The sequence below is a fragment of the Lampris incognitus genome, chromosome 7 (genome assembly GCF_029633865.1).
Source record: "Lampris incognitus isolate fLamInc1 chromosome 7, fLamInc1.hap2, whole genome shotgun sequence".
In the NCBI taxonomy this organism is placed as follows: Eukaryota; Metazoa; Chordata; class Actinopteri; order Lampriformes; family Lampridae; genus Lampris; species Lampris incognitus.
Window position 1 is genome coordinate 45549049 of NC_079217.1, and position 23432 is coordinate 45572480.

Sequence of the window (23432 nt, forward strand, 5' to 3'; positions counted from 1 at the left end):
TCTCGAATACGGTGGAACTGGTTGGCTTTTGGCTTGTGCTGCTGAAAGCGCAATAAAAAAAAATTACATTTGAAAAAGTCAACAGCAACATCTCTCCAGAAATCATGTCCAAGATAATCAATCCACAGATCTTGTTGTGTGCAGTTTCATGTAGGTGTAGCTCAGACTAAGAAGATAGTTCCTACATGAAACTGCACACAACAAGGTCTGTGGACGATCCTGAGTAAGCGGGTCATGATTTCTGGAAAGACACATTGCTGTTGAGTTTTTCAAGTGTATTTTTGTGGTGCTTTTGTGTAACACAAGCCGAGTACCATCCAGTTCCACCGTACTTGAGAGAAGGCAGACCTCTTTATGGCCGATATCTCCAAAACTCAGCAACTCACACCAAAACGATTTAGATGGATACATAGCGCTACAGGTAAGAGGAAAAACATATATTTTATTTATTTCAGGGTGAACTGTCCCTTTAAGTACAGCAAATTGTATACCTACAAAATATGGCACAACTGCATATGTCATAATGTTGATATTGGTGTTGTTGTGTGGCACATACACTCAATATCTGAAACCATCAGTAACGCGTATCAACATTATTGTTTTCATTTTATCCTTCATACCATACATGCCTTAACCTTAAAGTCCCAACCTGTGATTTGTTTGTACATACACAACTTAGGTGTATTCACGTACATACATGTACATTGAAGAGTTTGAGTTGTAGATTGAAAACAAGCATTTTGTGTCCATCTCAACAAATCATAATTGAACATAAGGGCTGTTTGACTGCAGCATTTACAAACACCAGTGTAAAGAAACTGCATCAGAAGATATTAGAAACTCTGATTTGTTGTTGTTTGGTGTTCGCTCTTGAATTAGTACACTTGTCGCCGGGTTGCTCTTTAGTGAAGAAATTAAGAATTGTCCCTTTAACTTTTGGCTTTCAACACATATGTGTTATCCACATATAAGTGCAGGGCATGGCCGGCTCTTTCTTGTCATTCTTTAATATTGACATGGTACAGCTTCAGGAAGTACCATTTGAAAAGGCTCAGCAGCAGTATTGGTAGCTAAGGCTAGCATGGCTAAAGTGGAATGTAAAACCGGACTCTACAAACCATGGTTTTGGGTAATGCATTTTAATATCCACTTCACTGCTGTCAGAAGGACGGGGCGAGGGTTGAGTTAATGTGTTTCACATGCATAAATTAAACATTTGGAAGTATTCGGATGTCTTAGCTTTGTTAGAACGAACTTTTCTCCATCTCCTGTGTTGTCTCGTCTGTGTGTGGGATGTTCTCCATGTCAGTTGTGTGTTTGCTGCTGTGTTCTCTGCCACCCTGGGTTAGGTTGACGCTTAAATGCCATGCGCATGGAAAATGGTGAAGTATTCTGCGTACATGCAGGGGGCAATGTGTTTCCAATATGCTGGCCATGAAAGGTACAGCGCTGAACAGGGGAAGAAGTGTATTTCTGGCAGCGCTGCAGACATGGAGCTGCGGTTGAACTTTTTACCCTAATTACTTTCCCACTAATGCCCGCGGCATGCCGGAATCACTGTGGCCCCAGTCCGGCCCCCAGCAGCCTCTGATGTGGCCAGCGTTTGTTGTGTATGTAGGGCCGGGTTTGAAACGAGAAGGCCAGATACAGAGGGGTAGGAGGGTTCGAGAGAAGGAAAAAAAAGTAGCGAGGGAAGAGGTTGAGGTTTTTTTTTTTGAAAGGGTTGTTTAAGGAAATGTGTTGCCACCTACTTTTCTGATGCATACGGCAATGACTAGTTTTTATTTGCAGGTATGTATGTAGGCCAAGGCAAGAGCATGACTCGAAATAATAATATTACTATCAGCGAAGCCTTGGAAAAATTATCCTTAGTTTAAGATTGAATATATTTATTTTTGGCTATATTGAAACAATTTTGATATATATAATTATTTATAAAACATTATTAACACTAGAAAAATATTATGTCGACCCTATTCAAATCTAGTCAGGATTTATATGAACACAATAAACTGTTTTTTTGTTTGGTTTGGTTTTGGGTTTTTTTGAAAATCAAGTTTTCAAAGCATGCTTGAAGGACAGTCTTCATTTCAAGCTTAAACTATTCTCTGTGTATTTTGTCTTTAAAGTGCCAAAACTATGTATCAGGCTTTCACCCATACTGTGACAATGTAAGGCACTACCCTGCCTCCACCCCCTGGCCTCGTCACTTACAAATCCCAGGCCGAGGTCGCATTTGTTTTGTATTTCCCCGGCATGTAATTGTCATTAATATTTGCCGAGCTTGTAAAACTTTGCACCAGCCGGAAATGTGATGATGTTTCATCCTTATAAATGAATTTATTAGTATGCTTTTTAAATTCCCTCCCAGGCCTCCGTCAGTGCTTTTCCCTGGCCACATGAATCTGTGTGGTTTAGATGCATTGGTTCAGCACTTGTTCATTAAAAAATGTGCGCACATCTAATGCCTTCAGACTCCGTCAGAGGGAAGCTGCCCGCGGAGAAGGAAGGCTGTCCCGGCACGGATGTGAAAAGTGGAATAACAGATGTCAATATGTTTCATCAAGAAAGAAGTGCGTAGACTGGAAGGATGATAATGACATGATAATAACCCGTGTGCCTTCATAGCGGCGCTCAGTGAGCAGTGTCAACCGGTAAAAGTAAGATTCTCTCTCGTTTGTGAAAGTCACATAAAACATTGTGTCATCGCAGGTTTTTCCATATCTGATACAACCCGGCAGTGGCAGAGCAGCATGGTCAAATAGTCCATAAAGCCGAGTTTCATTTGAAGGCTGGTCTGAAGGGAAATGGGTTTAGCAGGTGTCGGCCATGGATGTTTTAAAGCGCACAACCTTGTAATTAGCAGAGTAATTTTGGATTAGGAAAATCCATGTTTGAGCCATTGTTGTGCCGAATTGGGCCAGTGATAAAATATTATGTCAGATCTTGTGTTGCCACTAGATTTAGAGCCATGCAGTCAGTGGTCATTTTTGATTTTTTTTTTTATTTCTTCCTGAACTTGTGTAAGAATTGCACATAGGTTAACGGAAGTATAGCTCATCTCTCTCAGATAATAATGCTTTTTTTAACACCTCTGATTCTGTGTGTTCTGTACCGAGCAAGAGGTCACTGGGGTTTTTCCTTTGTGTTTGGGGCAGCTCCTTGTCCCACCAACAGAAGTGACTAAGCCTTGCCTTGTCTCCTTCATTTATTTTTTTCTCTTTTTGCATCCTTTCAGACCCAAGGGCCAGTTTGAGTAATAGTAATTGACACATTGATCTAATAGGGCCATCATAATGGGCCTGTTACTGAGCTGGGGAATGGCGCTCAGCATCACCTTAACATGTGCTGGAACTGACATGCCGCCATGAGCCATAATGATAATTGTGATTTAGCCTTGCTTTCAACCTACGCCTCTACATCCCTGCCATCAGGAAATCTTATTACAGCGAACCCTGCATTGCCTCCATTAGAACCAGGTCATTTGTTAAAATACTGCAAAAGCAAAACAATTGAACCCTGTGCCATTTTGATTCTATAATAGCAGCTTATTGGTGTCCCCCTGAATCAATTCTGGAGGCCGTTTTTTTCAGGATGGCGCTTTGAGCAAGATTGGTTGGGCCCCAATAATGCTGAAATGGATGACGCTGCCGCCTGAAAGTGAGATATCGTCGAGTAAAATGTTTGTATTCATCTTAATTCCTGTACTCGGAATGGTAATGGTAGCCTTGCTATGCCAAAGGGCAGCATATGCCAGGGGCTCATTGTGTGAGGTCCTCCGAAATGTTGACTGAGACATTAACCATCAGGCCTGTTTGCTGTAATGGAAAACTGAATTGGGTTTGCTCAAAACTTTTTAATGTGGCACCTCTTTTATCTTCTCGGTTAGTGTTCACACTGACTGAGGAGAGGAAAGCACTTGCGCTGACATGCAAGTGGTGTCTGACAGACACATACACACACACGCAGGCATTTCTGGGACAATGCCTTATTTCTCTGACTGGGTTATGAGATCTGAGGGATACCATGGCGCCATTGCTTCAACAGACAGTCCAGCCTCTGACTTTGGAAACCTTCTCCAACAGCCAGAGACTCCTTGTTTGTGTGTGTGTGTGTGTGTGTGTGTGTCTGTGTGTGTCTGTGTGTGTCTGTGTGTGTCTGTGTGTGTCTGTGTGTGTGTCTCTCTCTCTCTGCGTTGGCCCATGTGCAGTGAGACATGCACTGCCAATGAAAGCTGCTTGTATAACAGTTATTGAGGTGGTTGTTGGATGCTATTGTGGCAGTTATTTTATTGGGTGTCTAATTCTATCTTCCTGTCTCTGTGTGTGTTGGGGAGTGTCGGAGCGGGGTCTGTGACGATGACTAACTGCTGCGATAAACACAAACATGTATACATGCAGAGTGCCGTGTGGGTGCTGTTTAGCTCTTTCGGCGTGTATGTGGAACCGGGGTATGTGTCTGTGGTGTCTGCTGCAACTCTGAATCATGCAGCCGCTTGCACGCTCGCAATAACACTTGCCTCTGCAGCAGACTCAACACACACACACACACACACACACACACACACACACACACACACTGACACACACTGGAGCCCAGACTGTGCAAGATCAAAGTGGAGCAGACACTAAGGTGGTGTACTTAGAGTTCATTGCGGTTTTTCTTTTTATTGAATTCTACTGGAGCCAAATTATTTTAGGTGGGACCTAAAGGCCGTCTCAGTGACAAGCTTTCTATTAAAACGGGCTGTAGCAGGAGTCACTGTGTGCACCGCCCTGCTGGTAGTGTGTTGCATTTATATGCATGAGACGTGGAAGAGCCGGCCTGCATGCGGTGATTCAACCAACGGCGATTTCCCTCACTATGGCCAACCAATCATTGCTCTGTTGGCACTTCATGAATCAATACATGCAAAAAGGCCCCCAAAAGTATCGGATCCTCAAACGCTAATGTTGTTTGGCATTTGCTGTCAGGCCAAAAGAAAGGTTAAGTACTACTAGCGTGGCAAAACAAACACAACGCAAATACACAAAAACCATTTCAAATGACCAATTAGAAGAGAGGAGGAAAAAGGTGGGGGGGGGGACGGGGTGGTTTCTCTATCATTGGGTCCATTCAGAGTGTCGTTACTGGAACCTCTGCTGGAAGAACCGGTACAAATTAAAACCCTTCGCCGGGCTGCAACGCGGCGAAGGCCTATGGAGGAGCACATGGTGGAAGCATCACGCGGCTTTTTTACAGCGACCCCCTCGCTCCCCTCCTGTCTCTAACTGCTTCCATGTTCTTGACAATTTGCGGCCACTTTAAGATGTCTCTGCCGCTCTGTGATACTGGGATGTGTGCATATTTTGAAGAAAAAAAAAAGGGTAATTTTCTCCTCTGTTTGTCTGTTACACCAAATGTGAGAGCCTGCGACGGTTTAAAATTGGAGAAACAGACATCTTTCTGCCGTAAAGGAGAAAAGGGGCAGCAGTGGGGATTGGGAACGCAGAGCGACACTGAAATTAGTTTCGGTGTAGTGGGGCAGCTTTTTGCTGCAGTGAAATTCGGTGGGATCGAGGTCAACTGCATCTTGTAATGGATGAATCTCAGCCCATTATGAGCCCATCGTTTGAATAATGTCCAGGTTTTTTCCCCGTGTCTCGACAACAGCTAGCCACCGCTTAACCTTGTTAGTACAGAATAGTGTCTGGCGCTGGTTGTAACCTGCAGGAAGTGGATTTCCTCTTTGATCAAATACTCAAGTAGTCTGTCCCTCTTGTAACCTTCACCAATCCAATAAAAGTGACGCTGGCGTCTCTGATCATGGCGAAACTTTGTCCCCGTTTAACATTCTTTTATGCAGAAGAAGATGAGACTCTTCTAGATGGTCCCCGTTATCAACTACAGCTGGCAACTGTCTTACTACTGTTTGTGTTTTACTACACCAGAAGAGCTTCTCTGTAAGGGAACACGTTTGGAAGCAGCAGGGATGTGGAGATGGGTTGGGAGCAGCCCGAGACAGGTTCCCCTTCTGTAATTATGCGTGTCCCTGATTTGCCATGTCCCTGATTTGTCCCTGACTTGCCTGTCGTGTGACCTATGACTCGTTTAACCGCATCTCTGTTGGAGCGTAGCCTCGAGTCTGAGCCAGTATTATTTCGAGGGCACGCCGCTGCGTACTGTGACTTCATGGTGTTTGTAAGATCCGGCCGCTGTTTCCAGTTCCTCCGACACGCGCGCTGGGAGGGACAAGTCATATAACTGTACGAGGTACACACCGGCGGACCGAATGGGCTGCTAAAACTCGAGTACTTTCACTCGAGAAACAAAAACTAACGCCGCAGTTTAACCTTGCATCCTCAGCCAACATGGCACCGCGGGCTTGGCCGAGGGAGGCAGAGAAAAGGGCGTTGGAGAGGAAAGATGATGGAATGAGAGGAAACAGAGGAAAGTAGGAACTTGTTTAGGATTGTTGTCTGAATTTTTTTTTTATTTTCCGAGAGCCACTGCCTCCCATTTTGGTTGTCCCCCCTGAAGGAACCCTCTGCTCAGTTTGTTGATGGAAGAGCCTCCAGTAAATGTGTATGCTACATGACAAAGCGATCCCCTTCTTGCCCCTCACTCCACCCCCTTTTATTGCGGCGTCTCAGAGGACACAGGCCAACGACACGGAATGAAAACAAATGCTGTGTAAATCCTGCACGGCCCCCCATAGAGAGATGATGGAGAGACTGTTTAGAGCAAGCTGCCTCAGTGTTTTTATGTTTAGTGTGCGATTCACTTACTGTACTGCTGATGTGCTGTTCAAGCAGAGCTGTGCACAACTTAATTTCTCTGATATTTACATATGTAAAAGTCTTATGCACTCTACTGAGGAATACTGTTTACTTTTGACTATTTTAGTAACCGAAGTGTAATTATTGTCCCTTTTCTAGTCCGGTTTACTAGATGGTTTGGCAACATTTTCTATGAAGCTTGCATCTATAACACCCTATAAGCCTCTATAATGCCCTATAAGTGTAGCTATAAATCATTGTAAGATTCATTATAACCATGTATATGCCCTCACAACACCTCATAACCACCTTTATGATACATTATGCCAATTTAAATTGGATTTATGCATTATAAATATGTCATCATTAGCCTGTTTATCTGTCAAATGTCATAATGCATCATAACCAACTTGTTTTGCTTAAGTTTTGTGGAGCTGCATAATGAGACTTCAGTGCTATTTCACAGTCTTCAGCCATAGCCGTTAGTCATTGTAATACACTTTATAAGAAAGTATGAGCGTTATAGATGCTTATAGGGCGTTATAGATGCAAGCTTCATAGAAAGTGTTACTGATGGTTTAATGCTGGTCTGCCTGTATTGTGTGAAAATGGCCTGCATGTCTCATGGGGTTTGTTTATTTTCAGGACAAGCCCCCCCTACAGCTGTGCTGACCTCTACTCTCTACGGACAGGGGAGATGGTCAAATCAATCCAGTTCAAGACGCCCATATATGAGCTACACTGCAACAAACAGTATGTCCAGCGTGTCCCCTGATGTCACATGAACAATATACAGATATCATGTGAGGCATCGTAGTGTGTTTTGTGTGGTGTTGCAATGTCATTTTCATCCTGATGTGAATATATAATCTTATTTTTGCAGGATTCTAGTCATTAGCTTGCAGGAGAAGATTGCTGCATTTGACAGCTGTACCTTCACCAAGAAATTCTTTGTTACAAGTAAGACTTTTTTACTTTTCAGCTCAAGCCCAACAGCACAAACCCAAAATACCCATTCATGCACTTAATATGCAAGCCTTATTCTTTCAAAACCAAGGTGTAAGATGACACAGCCTCGCGTTATGCTTGGGCCAGGGACGAGCCGGGGCTAAAACATGGCACTTGACTATTTTAACCCTGATCAGCCCACCACAACCAGCCTGCAGATACTCCACCAGCCCTGCCCTGTCCATGCACATGCAAACACCCCAGCCTCTCGTACCATCACTTATAAGCAGAACGAATGGATACGCTAGTCTACTGTAACACTAATACAGAGCTGTTTTAAGGTCACCAGCAGGTCTCTTTCTCACACACACATACACACACACATTTGCATAGCTATCCTTATTAAGACATTGCATTGACTTCCAGTCATTGTGGACAGCCTAATCCAAACCTGAACACCAACTTTAACCATAACCAGTTTATGCCTAACCCTAATGTTAACCTAACCTCAATTCACATCTGACCTCTAACCTCAGCCAGGACATCAGGAATGATGCTTTGCCTAAATAACACCGGGCTTTGGTCCCCACCAGGACTACTGGTCCCAACTAGGTTAGTTTTTATACCGGAAAAAAAGCCTCCAAAGGGTAACGAAAATGCGCACACACCTGTAGCATAGGCAGAAAGCACGGTGTGGCTGGGCACAGAGAAAATCAGGTGCCCATCCAAGACCAGGTTCTGAAACACATATGTTGACCAAAATAAGGCCATTACAACTATAACTGCCTGAATGCAGCACAGTTTAATCATACAAGCCTCATACATCATCAGAGGTCATGTTACACATACCTAAACCAACATTAACAGCATCACATAGCCTGGCACGCTGGCCACATGTTCACACACAAACACACATACACACACACTCACACACACACACACAGCAAGACCAGCATAAAATCCAATTGTACACCCAACAAAATCTATGCCCAATAATCAATCAAGAGTCAAGAACAATTTATTGCCATTTCTGAGAGGTCATGTACTTGCGTACATAAAAGAAACAAAATTTTGTTTCACCCAGCCCACAGCAGTGCAACACAAAAGATAAAAACACACATCCAAAATTTCAAAAAACACCACCAAAAACAGAGAGAACAAAGAAAAAAAAAAGCGCACAAAACAGTTAACAACACAGTTCATTCAGTGCAACACGGTCCAAAAAAAATCACTGTCCAGAGAACGAACGCCAGCCAGGATGACTGTCGGAATTGCCGGTCTGCATGGGCTAACAGTTAGCTTAGCCTGCCCCACTTCCGGGTCCTGTCAGACCACCGGCGATGTTTCCTCTTCGGGCGCAAGTGCAGGCAAGGGCTGTGGTCCTTGGGCCCACCGGAGGCAGCAGACCAAGCTCTCCCAGCCAATCCAGCGCCAGCTCTCCCAGCCAGACACCCTCAACATACCTCCCCGCACTCTGCAAGACGAGATCAAAAACATCACAGTCAATGCCAGTCAAGGCCGCCGCCAGTCCGCCCTTGCTTGTCTGCATGGGCTCGCAGTTAGCTTAGCCTGCCCCGCTTCCGCGTCCTGTCACACCGCCCTCGGTGTTACCTCTTGGGTGAAGCTCTGGGCAGGGGCATGGTCCCTGGGCCCACAGGAAACAGCAGACCAAGTTCTCCCAGCCATCAAATGAAGACTCATATGGTAAATCATCATCATCAAGAAGCAAGAAACAAGACTGGTTTTATTTTTATTGGGCATCTACTCAGATAATTGATATAGTATTCACTGACTGTTATTCTCTGGATGATTCGGCAGAAAATGAAGCCTTCTGATTGGATGGGCTTGAGTGCCAATAGTGGTAGCGGGGTGTTTTGAGGAGGAGGATGTGAGCTGGTGCAAAATCAGAGTTGGCCTACAACGCATCTCTCTTGTGCTTGCTTTTGTATAATGGGTCGTTCAAGAAAAAAAAGAAAAAAAATAGGACAACCCGACCAGCCCACCGGCATTTGTCCTGGTGCTCCTGATGGCCATGCCGACTGTGGCTTGAGCTGATGGACACTGAGGCATAACACTTATGAACGCAAGGTTTACCGGTAGCAGTTAGAGCAGAGTTACTAAAGTAAAGATATTTTAGGTTAAAAGCCAAACATGTTATTGTTTCCGTCCCTCATCACATATTAAATATAAAACTGTATTCTCAACTTAATCTTTTTTATGTAGTGTTGTGTTGGATCACTTCAAGTAGCAGCAAAAGCACAATGGCAGTCACATAACATGCCGTATGTTTGAAACCCATTAATTCAAATGGTACCAAACCAGTGCTGTGATTCTGCCACACTGGTATCACTTAACCTGTACAAACCTAAAGCAACGCTTCAGCTAAAACTCACAACCACAGAGTCTTTGCCGTAGTTTGGTTTCCTGAACCATTAAATGATGCACACAAACACAACCAGGCTCTTAGTTTGAAGTTCATACTCAGTGTACACACAAGACTGTTTACGACACAGCTCTTGCATCTTCCCAGCTGTACCTGCCATATCTCTTGGAGAACGTTGTTAAGAAAGGCCAGACTGTATTACAAGGCCATTGCTGTCCACTTAAGTCAGCGGCTGAAGTAAACTGCCATTACTGGCTGGCTTTAATGTGTCTCCTCTGTGTCTGCCTGCCTGCCGTCCCTATCAGTGTCTGGCCCACAGGAAGCCAAACACGCTCAATAGTTATTAATCGCTTCTGAATACTGGGGCCTTGTCGTCATAAAGCTGTTTGGTCTTTTTGGGTAGTAAGAGGAGTAAACAAAGGGCCTTGTGATGAGTGTAGCCTGCTTCAGCATGAGACGAGTCCCTGTCGCCCACCAGCCTCTTTATCAAGAGCGCTACAGCCGTGCAGTGTTTCTATGAGCACTTTCGGTTTGCCCCGTCTCTTATGATCTTCCTTTGCGTGTAAGTGGTGTGTCCTGTGAACTTGTCTTGTTGTAAGATTTGTGAGGCACTACCACCACTAACTTCCCTTTCTTCATTTCTTTCTTTCTTTCCTGTTCATCTGGATTCCACAAACTCATCTGGTTTTTAAGACTGTGTTTTAATCCAGCCCAAGTTATTTCCATGTCATGTAACAGCAACTAATCAGTTTTTTAAAAAAGAATGTGATTAGAGGATATTCAAAGAGACAGAATTAGTCCAATCTGCCAATGAACAATAATTTAAAATGTGTGAACTTAAACTAAAAGGACATCATTCACAAATCGTACGTACGAACTGACTTGAAGAAAGTGCCTACATAACAAATTAAAAAAAAGTATAAACATTTTCTTTTTCAGAAAACGATTAATTAAATGATTACATTTATTTAATTAATTGCATTAGTGATCTAGATTTAAATGATCTAGAATTAATATATAGTCAATATATAAACCTCTAGAAGAAATTTGGATTATTGCAGACACAGATAATGAGAGACAGTGAGAAAATATTTTTGGAAAAAAAAGGACTAGACTAAAGAGGAGAGAAAACATATTGATAACGTCTTATTTTAGGGGGTCGGAAGTAATTTCCGACCCCCTAAAATTAGTAATTAGTAATTTCCTAGTAATAAGGTGGTAATTATCATATAATTTCTTAGAAATAAGGTTGAAATTACCTTGTAATTTTGTAGTAATAAGGCGGTAGTTTTTACAGGTATTTTACAGTTAACCCTAACCTAACCCTAACCCAAATTACAAGGTAATTTCAACCTTATTTCTAAGAAATTACGTGATAACTACCACCGTATTACTAGGAAATTACTAGGTAATTTCTGACCCCCTCCGACCCCCTAAGATAAAGTGTAACCAACAAATCAAAACAATTACAAACGAAAAACAATAAACATTTATTAAGAAAATAACTACATATGCAGAACATCCAGGAGCAGCAATGAATCCTGTAGACATTACAAGAACATGTTAGGAAAAAAAATGTTTGGAGGAATAATGGTAGAACATGCTAATTAATGTATTACTTTTACTGACTGATGTGTCACTACATCATCATAAAATCTTATGTTACACATCTTGCATGTGGGTATTAATATGTACCAGAGGTGGGAAGTAACGAAATACAAATACTTTGTTACTGTACGTAAGTAGATTTTTCAGGTATCTGTACTTTACTTGAATATTTATTTTTCTGACAACTTTTTACTTTTACTCCCTACATTTTAACACAAATTTCTGTACTTTCTACTCCTTACATTTTCAAAACAGGCTCGTTACTTTAGTTTTAATGTATTCGGGGGGAATTATCGATTATTAACATTATAACCCTGTAGACTCATAAGTCAGTCTCTAAACGCTTAGTGGAGATGATCTCAGATAGTCTCGCGATACCAGACGGATATAATTTTATTTGAAGTTGGAATGGTTAAGATAATAGTAAAGCTGAATGATTTGGGGAAAAAAGGACTATACCAGTGTTGTCGCATGTTTGTTTTTTTTTATTCATATTTTCAGGGGATAGACCTATAGTAAAATGATCTACTTCTCTGGCTAATATTCACAGTGCCTCGATGGAAGTCATGGACGTTTGAATTCATAAAACAGTCTTTTCACCAAGGACTATTTTAGGGCTAGACTTTTCAAATTAATCTGTGCCTTCAACTAAATGAAAACACAGTGATAATGTAACTTTGACTCAAAATAAAGGTGACATGGGGAAATGGCCGATCCTGTGCTTTTTACTTTTATACTTTGAGTACATTTCAGAGCCTGTACTTTTTACTTTCAACTTGAGTAAAGAAGTTGAGTCAAAACTTCTACTTTTACCAGAGTCTATTTTTACACAAGTATCTGTACTGCTACTTGAGTAAAGAATGTGTGTACTTTTGCCACCTCTGATATGTACAGACATGCCATGTGTATGGAACACATGTATTGAAGTCCCATTGTTACTATTAGATTATACTTCATGGAGCTGTGTCTCATGATATATGCCTACATATATACACTGTATGTAGCACTAATGCCACATACAGGGCATTAGAAGAGAGCAGACTTATGGATGGCCTTTTCCTGGTCATGGTATTGTTTAAAAAAAAAAAATCAGGCAGATCCTTCCTGTGTTCGCCTCAAACTCAGTTTTCTCAAGCCTGTTTCAACTTCCTCCTAGTTGACTTAGCTTTGTGCCGTTGCTGCAGAAAACACTGGGCATACAAATGGCAGTTGTTGCATCAGAACAATTAAAACATGCTATATTGGATCGTTCATTGGTGGGGGAGAAACATGTGAAGGGGCTCTTTTGCTCTGTCAACTTGCCATGAGTGGTTTAGGCAGGGGATGCGCTATAAAAATCTGAGATGTGTTTACATGTTATCCTGACCTCTGTTGTTGCCTCCAGAGAGTGCAGGTTCATCTCAGTGAAAGAGCATGTCTTATAACAGATATTAGAGACTGCCCGTATCACCAGCCTTGATGCTGCAGGCCCAGCAAACCAGTACATGAAGAAATTTCACATGGCACAGTTGATTGGTGGACTGACTGAAGTTGACTGTTGTACCTTTGGGGACCTGTTCCTTGTCAAGGAAAATAGTCTTGTCTGCCATCATTTGCAGTTCCAGGTTGAGCAACCATTCCCCTCTGTTGTACACACGCATCTCTAGGGACTTGTTGGACCATACAGATATTGGTTGTGTCTTGCTACCAGCGCTTTCATCTTGCAGATTTGAGATGCAGCTAGTTCTCTGTACATCACCCAATAAAGCTCAGCGTAAGGGTTCACTACTGTTTCCTCTTCACCTTGTTGACACAGTCCACTGTTGAGTAATAATCAGTGAGTATTTTGAGATGTTATGGACAAGCTGTGCATTCTGAGCAGAAAGCTGATATTACTGTGACCTGGGGTACCCCAGTGCAGCTCTCTGCCATATTCAAAGCATGGCTCTAGAGATAAACTGTAGCCTTCCAGTGGTAGGGTTGGGCATCGAGAACCGGCTCCAAAATTCTGATTCTAATGGAATCCTTAACACATTTTAATTTCGATTCTGCTTATCGGTTCCTAAACAAATTTCACTTGTGCTAGTTTCACTTTCAGTACCAGGACCTGCTATCCCTCCGTGCGGCTGTGCCTATAGTCATGCACGTTGAATGCATGCACATCTTCCTGTCTCCTAAGCTACACACTGGTGCTGTTTCTGGACTGGATGACGCAGCGCAAAGTAATACATTTTGTTTGGTGGGAAGATTAATAAGAATCAGGAACATTTATTTGTCATTTCGTTTCATGAATTTGTGTACATGAAATGAAACAAAATATTGTTTCCCCCAGCCCACAGCAGTGCAACACAAAAACAAAAACACATATCCAAACTACAAGAACACATAAATCCCAAAAAAACAAAAAAAAATACTACAAACACACATATGTCCAACATTAAAAAAAAAAAAGCTCTGTCCAAGAGAGCAAATGCCAGGATGACTGTCGGGACTGCTGGTCTGCGTGGGCTAGCAGTTAGCTTAGCCAGTTAGCTCAGACCAGCCTCGGTGTTTCCTCCTTGGGCACAGTTCCAGGCAGGCCATGGTCCCCGGGCCCACTGGACACAGCAGACCAGGCTCCCACGGCCGCTCTAGAGTAGCAAGCACATGAATCAGGGTAAAGCCGTGTGCCATCATGGACCGCAGCAAGAACTCAAAAGCATGGCTTCATTTTGTTTAATATTTGTTTGTTTAATATTTTTATTACAAAATATGGCACATGAGAACATGAGAAGACAAAACAATGTCAGTTTAACAATGAGAGTGACAGTTAAAGCATAACTGCATAATAATAGTAATATAATCAAAGTACTGTGCATCTGAATGGATCAAAAAGAAAACAAGCCTATTTTCTGCCTTTTGAAAGGTGTTTTCATATTATACAGAACAAAGCAAACTAGAGATAAGTAAATAAGTGAATTAATTAATTAATTGAAACAAACATTAACTGGGGGGGTGAGGGAGGGTCTGTCAATTAGAGGACAGAGATTGAAGAGTTGAAGAACGTCAGAAAAGATTGCCACTTATCATATAATTTATCAGAATTAGCTCTCATGGAATATTTAATCTTCCCTAGCTGTAGAAAGGACATTATATCACAGAGCCACTGGCTGCTGGAGGGAGCTATGGTTGACTTCCAGTGAAGATGAAGATGGCATCTTGCCAGTAAGGGAGCAAAAGCTAGAATATCTAATTGCTTGGAGGTATATCAGTTGTAGTCTTCTGGAAGCCCAAATATGGCAATATGGGGAGAGACATTTATAGTGATCAAAAGTATTTTTGACATGGTATCGAAGTAGTTCTGCCAAAAACAAGATAATAATGGACAAGAGTAGTTGCTGAGACCCTTAGGCTTGCCTATTTTTCATGCTTCCAACACATCAACTTCAAGAACTGACTGTGCAGCACTGTAAGGGAGGAGCAACAAACTCCAGTTCCCTCTCAGCAACCTCGACGAGGAGTTCAGGTTTTCTCACACAAGGGAGGCACTGCTCTACCAGGACTCTAGAGTGGCATCAGCAGTCATTGTGGTGCGGACAGGCAGGAAGTGGAGAGCCCAGGAAGGCCTGGAGATAACAGAGTCTTGGCTGAGACATGGCTTTGGTGGGCACAGTGGCAGCTGGACGGGCAGGGCTGGGAGCCATCCCTCAACCTTGCTATAATAAGGCCCATGGCAAGGACAAACGCCATCTAGTCCTGGAGGAGATGCAGAAAGGTGTTGAGGAAGAAAGGACAAGCAGTATGGTGGGCATGCGGCAGCATGGACAAGGTGGAAGGGTTCGCTGGAGAGGAAGATATCTGGCAGACAGAACCACAGCGGATCAAGTTCATGGTACAAGTTGTGTATGATGTTCTGCCTCGCACAGCAAATCACCATCTCTGGGGCAAGATTGATTCTTTATCATGTCCTCTGTGCCCTGGGAAAGGTTCACTCGAGCACATCCTCAGCAGCTGCCCATCAGCCCTGGGGGAGGGCTGTTACCACTGGCGACATGACCAGGTGCTGAAGACAGTTGCAGAGGCCACCTCCAAAGCTGTGGCCAAAAACAAGCAAGCCTGCGGACAGAGGAACATTGCCTTTTTCAGGGCTGGTGAGCAGCCTCAGTCACAGCCCAGATTAGCAGTCAGTCTTCTCACCTCTGCGTCAGACTGGGAGTGGCGAGTCGACCTGTGGGGGTATCTCCGTTTCCCAGACCACATCATGACAACTTCGTTGAGGCCAGACATAGTGCCATCATCAGCCTCTTCAAAACAGGTGCTCCTTGTAGATCTGACAGTTTCCTGGGAGGACCGGATAGAGGAGGCAAGTGAGCAGAAGCGGTCCAAGTACCAGGAGCTGGAGGAGAGGCTGGAAGGCGTTTTGTGAGCCCATTGAAGTGGGGTGCCGCTCACTGTGCAAGCTCTACACTCTCCTTGACATCACTGGGGCTGCTAAAATGAAAGCCATCAAGTCTTCAATGGAGGCCGCAGAGAGGGCCTCCAGTTGGCTTTGGATCAGAAGAAGTGATCTATGGGCCAATGCTGCTGGGACACAAGCCAGGGCCTGATCAGCACTGGCTGGGTCGCCTGAGATAGGGTGTATGATGTTGAAAGACCCGAAACACCCAAGGACCTCAAGAAACATCACTGATGACGGGTCTCAGTGCATCCTATGATGCATCTTCAAATCATTGACTTGCTGCCTAATATATCCCACCCCTTGACAAGAGCCATTGTAATGAAATAATCAATGTTATTCACTTCACCTGTCAGTGGTTTTAATGTTTTGGCTGATCGGTGTATACAAGTGCAGGTACAGTTAACCTAACATTTCAGACACTGCATTACAATTTTGATTCCATTCAAATAATACTCACTGATCTAAAACTAGCCTTAAATTGAGAAAAAAAATTGTTGCACAACAGGTGATGATTACCTGCCTATTTATACCTTGAACTGTATTGAATTGAAAGAGAATTAAATCACAAGTATCTGCGGATGTGGTCTGATGGTGAGCTGTTCTTTAAAACTCATATCAACAAACTAGCAAAAAAGCTGAACATTTAGCTTGGCTATATTTATAGAAAAAAAAGTTTTACTGAAAAGGGCAGAAAATAGATGGTTAAATCCACCATCTTCCCTTTCATTGATTATGGTGATGAAGTATGGATGCATTCTTCGCTATCACTCTTTAAAGCCCCCAGACCCCTGTGACAGCTTTTCCAGCTTTTCTCTTTATTCAACATGAAACTTTCCTCTTCTTCATCTTCTTCTCTTCCATTTGTCACTGACTTGATGAATTTCCTTTGCTAGTGCCATTACATTTGACTGACAACAATCCAAATGCTACTTACATTTGAGAATTTTGATGACTCAAGACTCCTTTTATTGACAGAGTTATGTGTATGAAATGTTTTTTTCTTCTGAAATTATTCCATATTTTCTGAAAACGTTTTTCTCTGCTCAGGCTGCTATCCATGTCCTGGTCCCAACCTCAATCCAATAGCCCTGGGAAGCTGCTGGCTAGCCTATGCTGAAAATAAGGTGGGACACACACACACACAAATTCATTATAGAAATGCTTTATCTGAACAGCAACATATTTACAATGCTAAAACAACATTCATCTGTTTTTCCTGACTAATCTACCTGGATGCACAACTCATCCAGAAGAGTCCACTAGAAATGATAACGTTTAAAAAAATCAAGAGATCCACATGGGTTTTCTGTGTCTATTTAATGGCATTGTTGAATATTGACCACAAAACAAAGTTCTTGTGCGTACTCTGCAGCACGTGTAATGGATATTATCTGGGTTTTCTGAGTAGACCGTCCCACTCCAGTAAATGACAGATGGGGTCGCTGCTTGTGGGATGACCAAAGGAGTTCTGGGAAACACGTAATCTATGTTCTGAACAGAAAGAGTAGGCAATGGATGGGAACCACTCAAGTGACAGTATGTGGAATAAAATCACAGCAGACTGACTTTTCTTTTGTCCCGTTCCTTTGAATCCATTCTTGCGAGTAAAGCCCATTTTCTTCAAGAAATAAAAGTTAGACTCGCAAATACATGCTGTCCACATTTCTCATGTCAACCAGTTTCCACATGGTTTTCATTGGTTTATTTTGTGTCACTTATTTTGTGTTTGCAGTTAATCCGGTGTCATCAGTCTCGTGGAGGGGCCTGTGGTGACAGTGCTCAGTCCTACACAGCTACGGTGATAAACGCTGCCAAAGTGAGTGGGAAATCTCAGACATACATATAAAACCATTTTTCTGTATGAGTGTATATTTTGAGTCGCGAATGCAACAGTACATCATCCATTATTGTATGTCCGCCCAACTACGTCTGTAAATCTGTGGACACTGGATCCATTCTGCCTCCTTTCCTGGTCACTGGAACATTGGCTTATGAGACACTTCATCAAGCCCGCCTGTCTGCTCTTTCCACTGTAATGCCTTCCTCTCCATAGACTTTACTACGCTGATAGGGGGGGGGGGGGTCCTAAGCTAGCTCACTAACAGCCAATAGCCCTCTTTGATATGGAGCAAGATTTATTCCTGCTGTTGATTTAGCTGCTCGGTAACCTGCGCTACCTGGCTAGCATTTCATGTGATTCTAGTGTGTTCTCAGCCAATCCCGAAGGGGGAAGGAATAATTCATTTACAAAGACGCTGGATTGTCCCTTCCTCTTTACTTAACAAGCACTAACAGCTAGCGTGAGAGAAGCCCCATTAGTTAGCTAATGGTGGTATACATCAAAAAGAACAGTGTGTCTGTATCGGGTTAGCTTATTGGACTGGGCTGGACAATGGGGGCAATACTGATATGCAGACAGGCAGTCTGCATCCCAGGCCCTCCTAATTTAAGACAATATATCTCAATATAGATGACAAGGTATCTCCCTCTGGACGGTGGCGCGACACACCGGCTCTTAGTTCCGACATCCAGAGACACACAAAACAAAAGGGAAGTGGGGTTGGCATTAGGAGACATGTCTTGTTTACAAGGAAAAAACAAAAAAACAAAAAACATAAGATCCAACTGTTTGCCATCCTACCAAATGACAAATTTATGTATTCATTCGTTTAATTTGGCCAATGGAAGTCGGGTAACTATTAACCCGAACCAGATAGCTATTAAATTTATTAATAATTTTTTTGGTGTTGGCTGAGGGCTGTCTTGTAAAGAATAACCTTATAGAGATATATTTTGGTGTACATACGCACTTTTGTGACACAGACAGACATAATAATAATGTCTGTCTGTGTCACAAAAATGCGTAGACAGGCTGTGTCTGAATTTGTTAGCCACAAGACATGACAACATGACATCCCTGTAGCCCATCCCTCCGAGCAGATCAATAGCCCCTGTTTGGACTAGCACAAAGAACTCCACAACTGCAGTGATTAGAGAACACATTAGTGTTGATCAATTAGGAGGCAAACGCCTCACTCAATAATTAATGGCACTTCTAGCCATTTACACACACACACACACACACACACACACACACACACACTCACAGTTAGTGTGAATGGCCAAGTGGCAAAGACAGCAACTGGGTGATCTACAGACCCAACAAATGTGAGGCGCCATGCCATATTGACATGGCTGCCGAGCCTGAATGCCTGATTAGGCTCTCTGGGGCCCCTTTGGCACAAACACACACAGACACACAGAACTCCATTAGGCAAAGACAGAGTAGTAGGTGAGATAGACTCTACTTAAGCAGCACTATCCATTTCCCTCAGCCGAGCCACAGAGGTGTGTTTGAGAGAGACACCATGGCTGGGCTTTAAAAGGACACAGAGGACTCCCCCCACCACCACCACCACACACCCCCAAACACACACACAAGTCATCACGAGTACCAGTTTGTAGCAAGCACATGGTAAAGACATGCTCATTCATGCGCGCACACACACACACACACACACACACACACACACACACACACACACACACACACACACAAACCATATCAACCCCCCAGGCTACCACATTACCTTTTTACTCACAGCCACGACGGATGCTTTGATCAGTCTAATTGGGTGTGGGTTATGTTGACATAGCAGGAGATATTACTGTTAAGATGTGATCAGGATGAGTCAGTTTCTCACTCACAAATTCATTTGTTTTTGTTCAGAGGAACAAGAAATGAACCTGTGGAGGCATGGAGATGTTTAGGAGAGATGGCAGTGGAATTTTTAACTAGGCCGGGGTGGCTAACCATGTGCCATGGAGAGCCATGTGTGTGCAGGTTTTCATTCCAACCGGACTCCACACCAGGTGATTTCACTGATTAGCAACCCTTCCACCAAAGAGGAAGAATGTATCAGTGAAATCACCTGGGGTGGAGTCGGATTGGAATAAAAACCTGCATACACATGGCTCTCCATGGGATATGGTTAGCCACTGCTGGACTAGATTGTTTAACACAATCTTGGAAAGTGAGAAGATGTCTGAGGAGTGGAGAAGAAGCATACTCATAGCGATTTTCAAGAACAAGGGTGATGTGCAGAACTGTAGCAACTACAGAGGTATAAAGTTGATCAGCCACAGCATGAAGATATGGGAAAGAGTAATAGAAGCTAGGTTAAGAGGAGAGGTGATGATTAGCGAGCAGCAGTATGGTTTCATGCCACAAAATAGCACCACAGATTTGATGTTTGCTTTGAGAATGTTGATGGAGAAGTATAGAGAAGGCCAGAAGGAGTTACATTGTGTCTTTGTAGACTTAGAGAAAGCATACGACAGGGTGCAGAAAGAGAAGGTGTGGTATTGTATGAGGAAGTCAGGAGTGGCAGAGAGGTGTGTAGGAGTGGTGCAGGATATGTATGAGGGAAGGCTGACAGTGGTGAGGTGTGCAGTTGGAATTACAGATGGGTTCAAGGTGGAGGTGAGATTACATCAAGGATTTTCTCTGAGCCCTTTCTTGTTTACAATGGTAACGGACAGGTTGATGGACGAGATCAGGCAGCAGTCTCTGTGAACTATGATGTTTGTGGATGACATTGTGATCTGTAGTGAGAGTAGGGTGCAGGTTGAGGAGAGCCTGGAGAGGTGTAGGTATGCACTGGAGAGAAGAGGAATGGAAGCCAGTTGGAGCAAGACGGAATACATGTGCATGAACGAGAGGGAGAACAGCGGCATAGTGAGGATGCAAGGAGTAGAGGTGGCGAAGGTGGATGAGGTTAAGTACTTGGGATCAACCGTTCAAAGTAATGGGGAATGCAGAAGAGAGGTGAAGAGAGTGTAGGCAGGGTGGCATGGTTGGGGAAGAGTGTTAGGAGTGTTTGCGACAGAAGGGTGCCAGCAAGAGTTAAAAGGAAGGTTTACAAGATGGTAGTAAGACCATCTTGTAAACCTTCTGTCCATGTCGTATATGTATTGTTATTTAGATTAACAATGAGGCGACACAATAACTCAGACGGATAGCATGTTGATTCAGCTTGGCTCGTTTTACTGAAATAGAAGGAGAAGATGTTGTAAGGCTTGGAGAGGGTGGCACTGATGAAAAGACGGGTGGCAGAGCTGGAGGTGGCAGAACTGAAGACGCTAAGATTTTCATTGGGAGTGACGAAGAAGGACAGGATTAGGAACGAGTATATTAGAGGGACAGCTCAGGTTGGACAGTTTGGAGACAAAGCAAGAGAGGCAAGATTGAGATGGTTTGGACATGTGTGGAGGAGAGATGCTGGGTATATTGGGAGAAGGATGCTGAAGATGGAGCTGCAAGGAGAGAGGAAAAGAGGAAGGCCAAAGAGGAGGTTTATGGATGTGGTGAGTGAGTGAGGACATGCAGGTGGCTGGTGTGACAGAGGACGATGCAGAGGACAGGAAGAGATGGAAACAGATGATTTACTGTGGCAACCCCAAATTCGCCACAGCACCAATGTAGCGAATTCGGGGAGCAGCCAGGAACCACCACAGCCAGGATGCGAACTCGTGTCTTCCGCACCATGGGCGTCTACATTAACCTGACAACTAAAGGGTCTTACCCGTTAGCCAAGGGCTAGCGAGTCTATTTATCCATGCACATTACACTACCCCTGTCCTTCGGGAAGTGTGTCCCTGTACTTCAGCTTACCAGCTCCGTCACACCTCTAGGCGCACACACTTCCAATGGCCTCACAGTCTTGCCATCCCACCTCTAACACCAATGTAGTGAATTCGGGGAGCAGCTGAAAGAAGAAGAAGAAGGAACAAGAAACAAATATATTTGCAAGACAATACATTTTACGTTTCTACTTCAGCTTATCTATACCAAGCTTTAGGAGTACAGATAGCAGCCTAATCATTGCAATAGTGTATGAAGAAACTGCATTAGGCAGCTACTCTATTGAATATGGGGAGCATGTGACATCTGGCTGTTTTGGGGAGATGCTATTTTTAGTGTGCATTTTACCGTATTGTGTATTAAAAGACCTTGTGGTGAACTGTAAACAATAACATCTAATTAGTTTCCATGGCTGCTATTTCTGCAACCAAAGCTTCAGCCAGCTTTCCCAGTATTCATCTTATTGTGCTCCACCAAAGCGCCATTGTATGTTTTCGTTGAGGGGATAATCCTCTAACATTGGGGCGTGATGTCACATGCATACCTACAAATTCACAGTTTCTCTTGACTTGACCCCAAACATACTCTCTGTCACACACACACACACACACACACACACACACACACACACACACACACACACACACACACACACACAAAACCTCAGGCAGTGATTCTCAGTCAGATTCCCGAGGACCCCCAGAACTGCTGGTGTTCTATTCTGCTAGGTAGTTTATTAAATTCACCTGTTGTAGCTAGCCAAAAAAACTCCTTGAACTGGGGTAATGACACAGCCTTGGAACTTTGGAGAAAAAACAATGGTTTGCCTCAAGGATCCCAATGCTTATTGGCTGGGTCTTGAAAGGGAGGTCTTTGCCTGTCATATGTTGTCATCGAAGCTAAGAAGACTACCTAGTTTAGCTGCTGACTTGTGGACACCTCCGGTGTCTCCCTTCTCTTGGCTTAGTTTAGGTATAGGTTTAATGAAGTAAGGTCAGGGCAATGATCTGAGAGGGTGGTTGTCCCTTCCAGCGTCCCTTCTCATGACGATGGTGGAGGGGGCATTTTCTGTGTTTTCAGGACAACTATGGTCACAATTTTCTATAGTGTTCGATTTTAGTGTAACCTAGATACTAGTCACACCAGAAATTAGGTGGGGCCAAATGTATTCTTGTGTCTTTATGGTACTGGAAGCTTGGCAACCAAAAACACTAAACACAGTTTGTCGTTATTCATGCTTAGTAGTCCAGGTAAGGAAATGACAGAAAGTTGAGTCAGTTCATCTGGACACAGCATTTACTAAGAGAAACGTTTCTTCTTCAGTCCCAGCTGACTGCAGGTAACCTCACCCTTATTAACAGCACAGTGGCATAACGACCGAAAACAACGATCGTTTTCATACTTGTGACCATTAATTAGAGTTACAATTCCCATGTGTACTATTCACAGAGGATCGGGGAATAGTTGCAATCACAGCATTGTAAGATGGCAACAGATGTATCTTTAGTCCCCCCCCTCTCTGTTCAGGGATGGTCATTCCCTCTTTGCATAGATGGACTCTTTGACCCCCCATTCAAACCAGCGTTCCTTGCTATCAAAGTGTGCACATCCTCACTCTTGAAAGAGTGACCACTGACCTGTAGATGGGTGTGGACTGCGGAGTGTTGTGCCATC

The 23432-nt window shown here is 43.4% G+C and overlaps 1 protein-coding gene across 4 annotated transcripts in view; it reads left to right on the forward strand.

The window, feature by feature from the left end:
- bcas3 (BCAS3 microtubule associated cell migration factor) overlaps positions 1-23432 on the forward strand; it is a 488455-nt gene that overhangs the window by 83330 nt on the left and 381693 nt on the right. For all 4 annotated transcript variants that reach the window (XM_056283043.1, XM_056283039.1, XM_056283041.1 and 1 more), the window contains exons 8-11: positions 7404-7511; positions 7642-7718; positions 17162-17238; positions 17847-17930. In XM_056283043.1, the coding sequence (XP_056139018.1) occupies positions 7404-7511; positions 7642-7718; positions 17162-17238; positions 17847-17930 (346 nt within the window). The remainder of the gene's footprint in view (positions 1-7403; positions 7512-7641; positions 7719-17161; positions 17239-17846; positions 17931-23432) is intronic.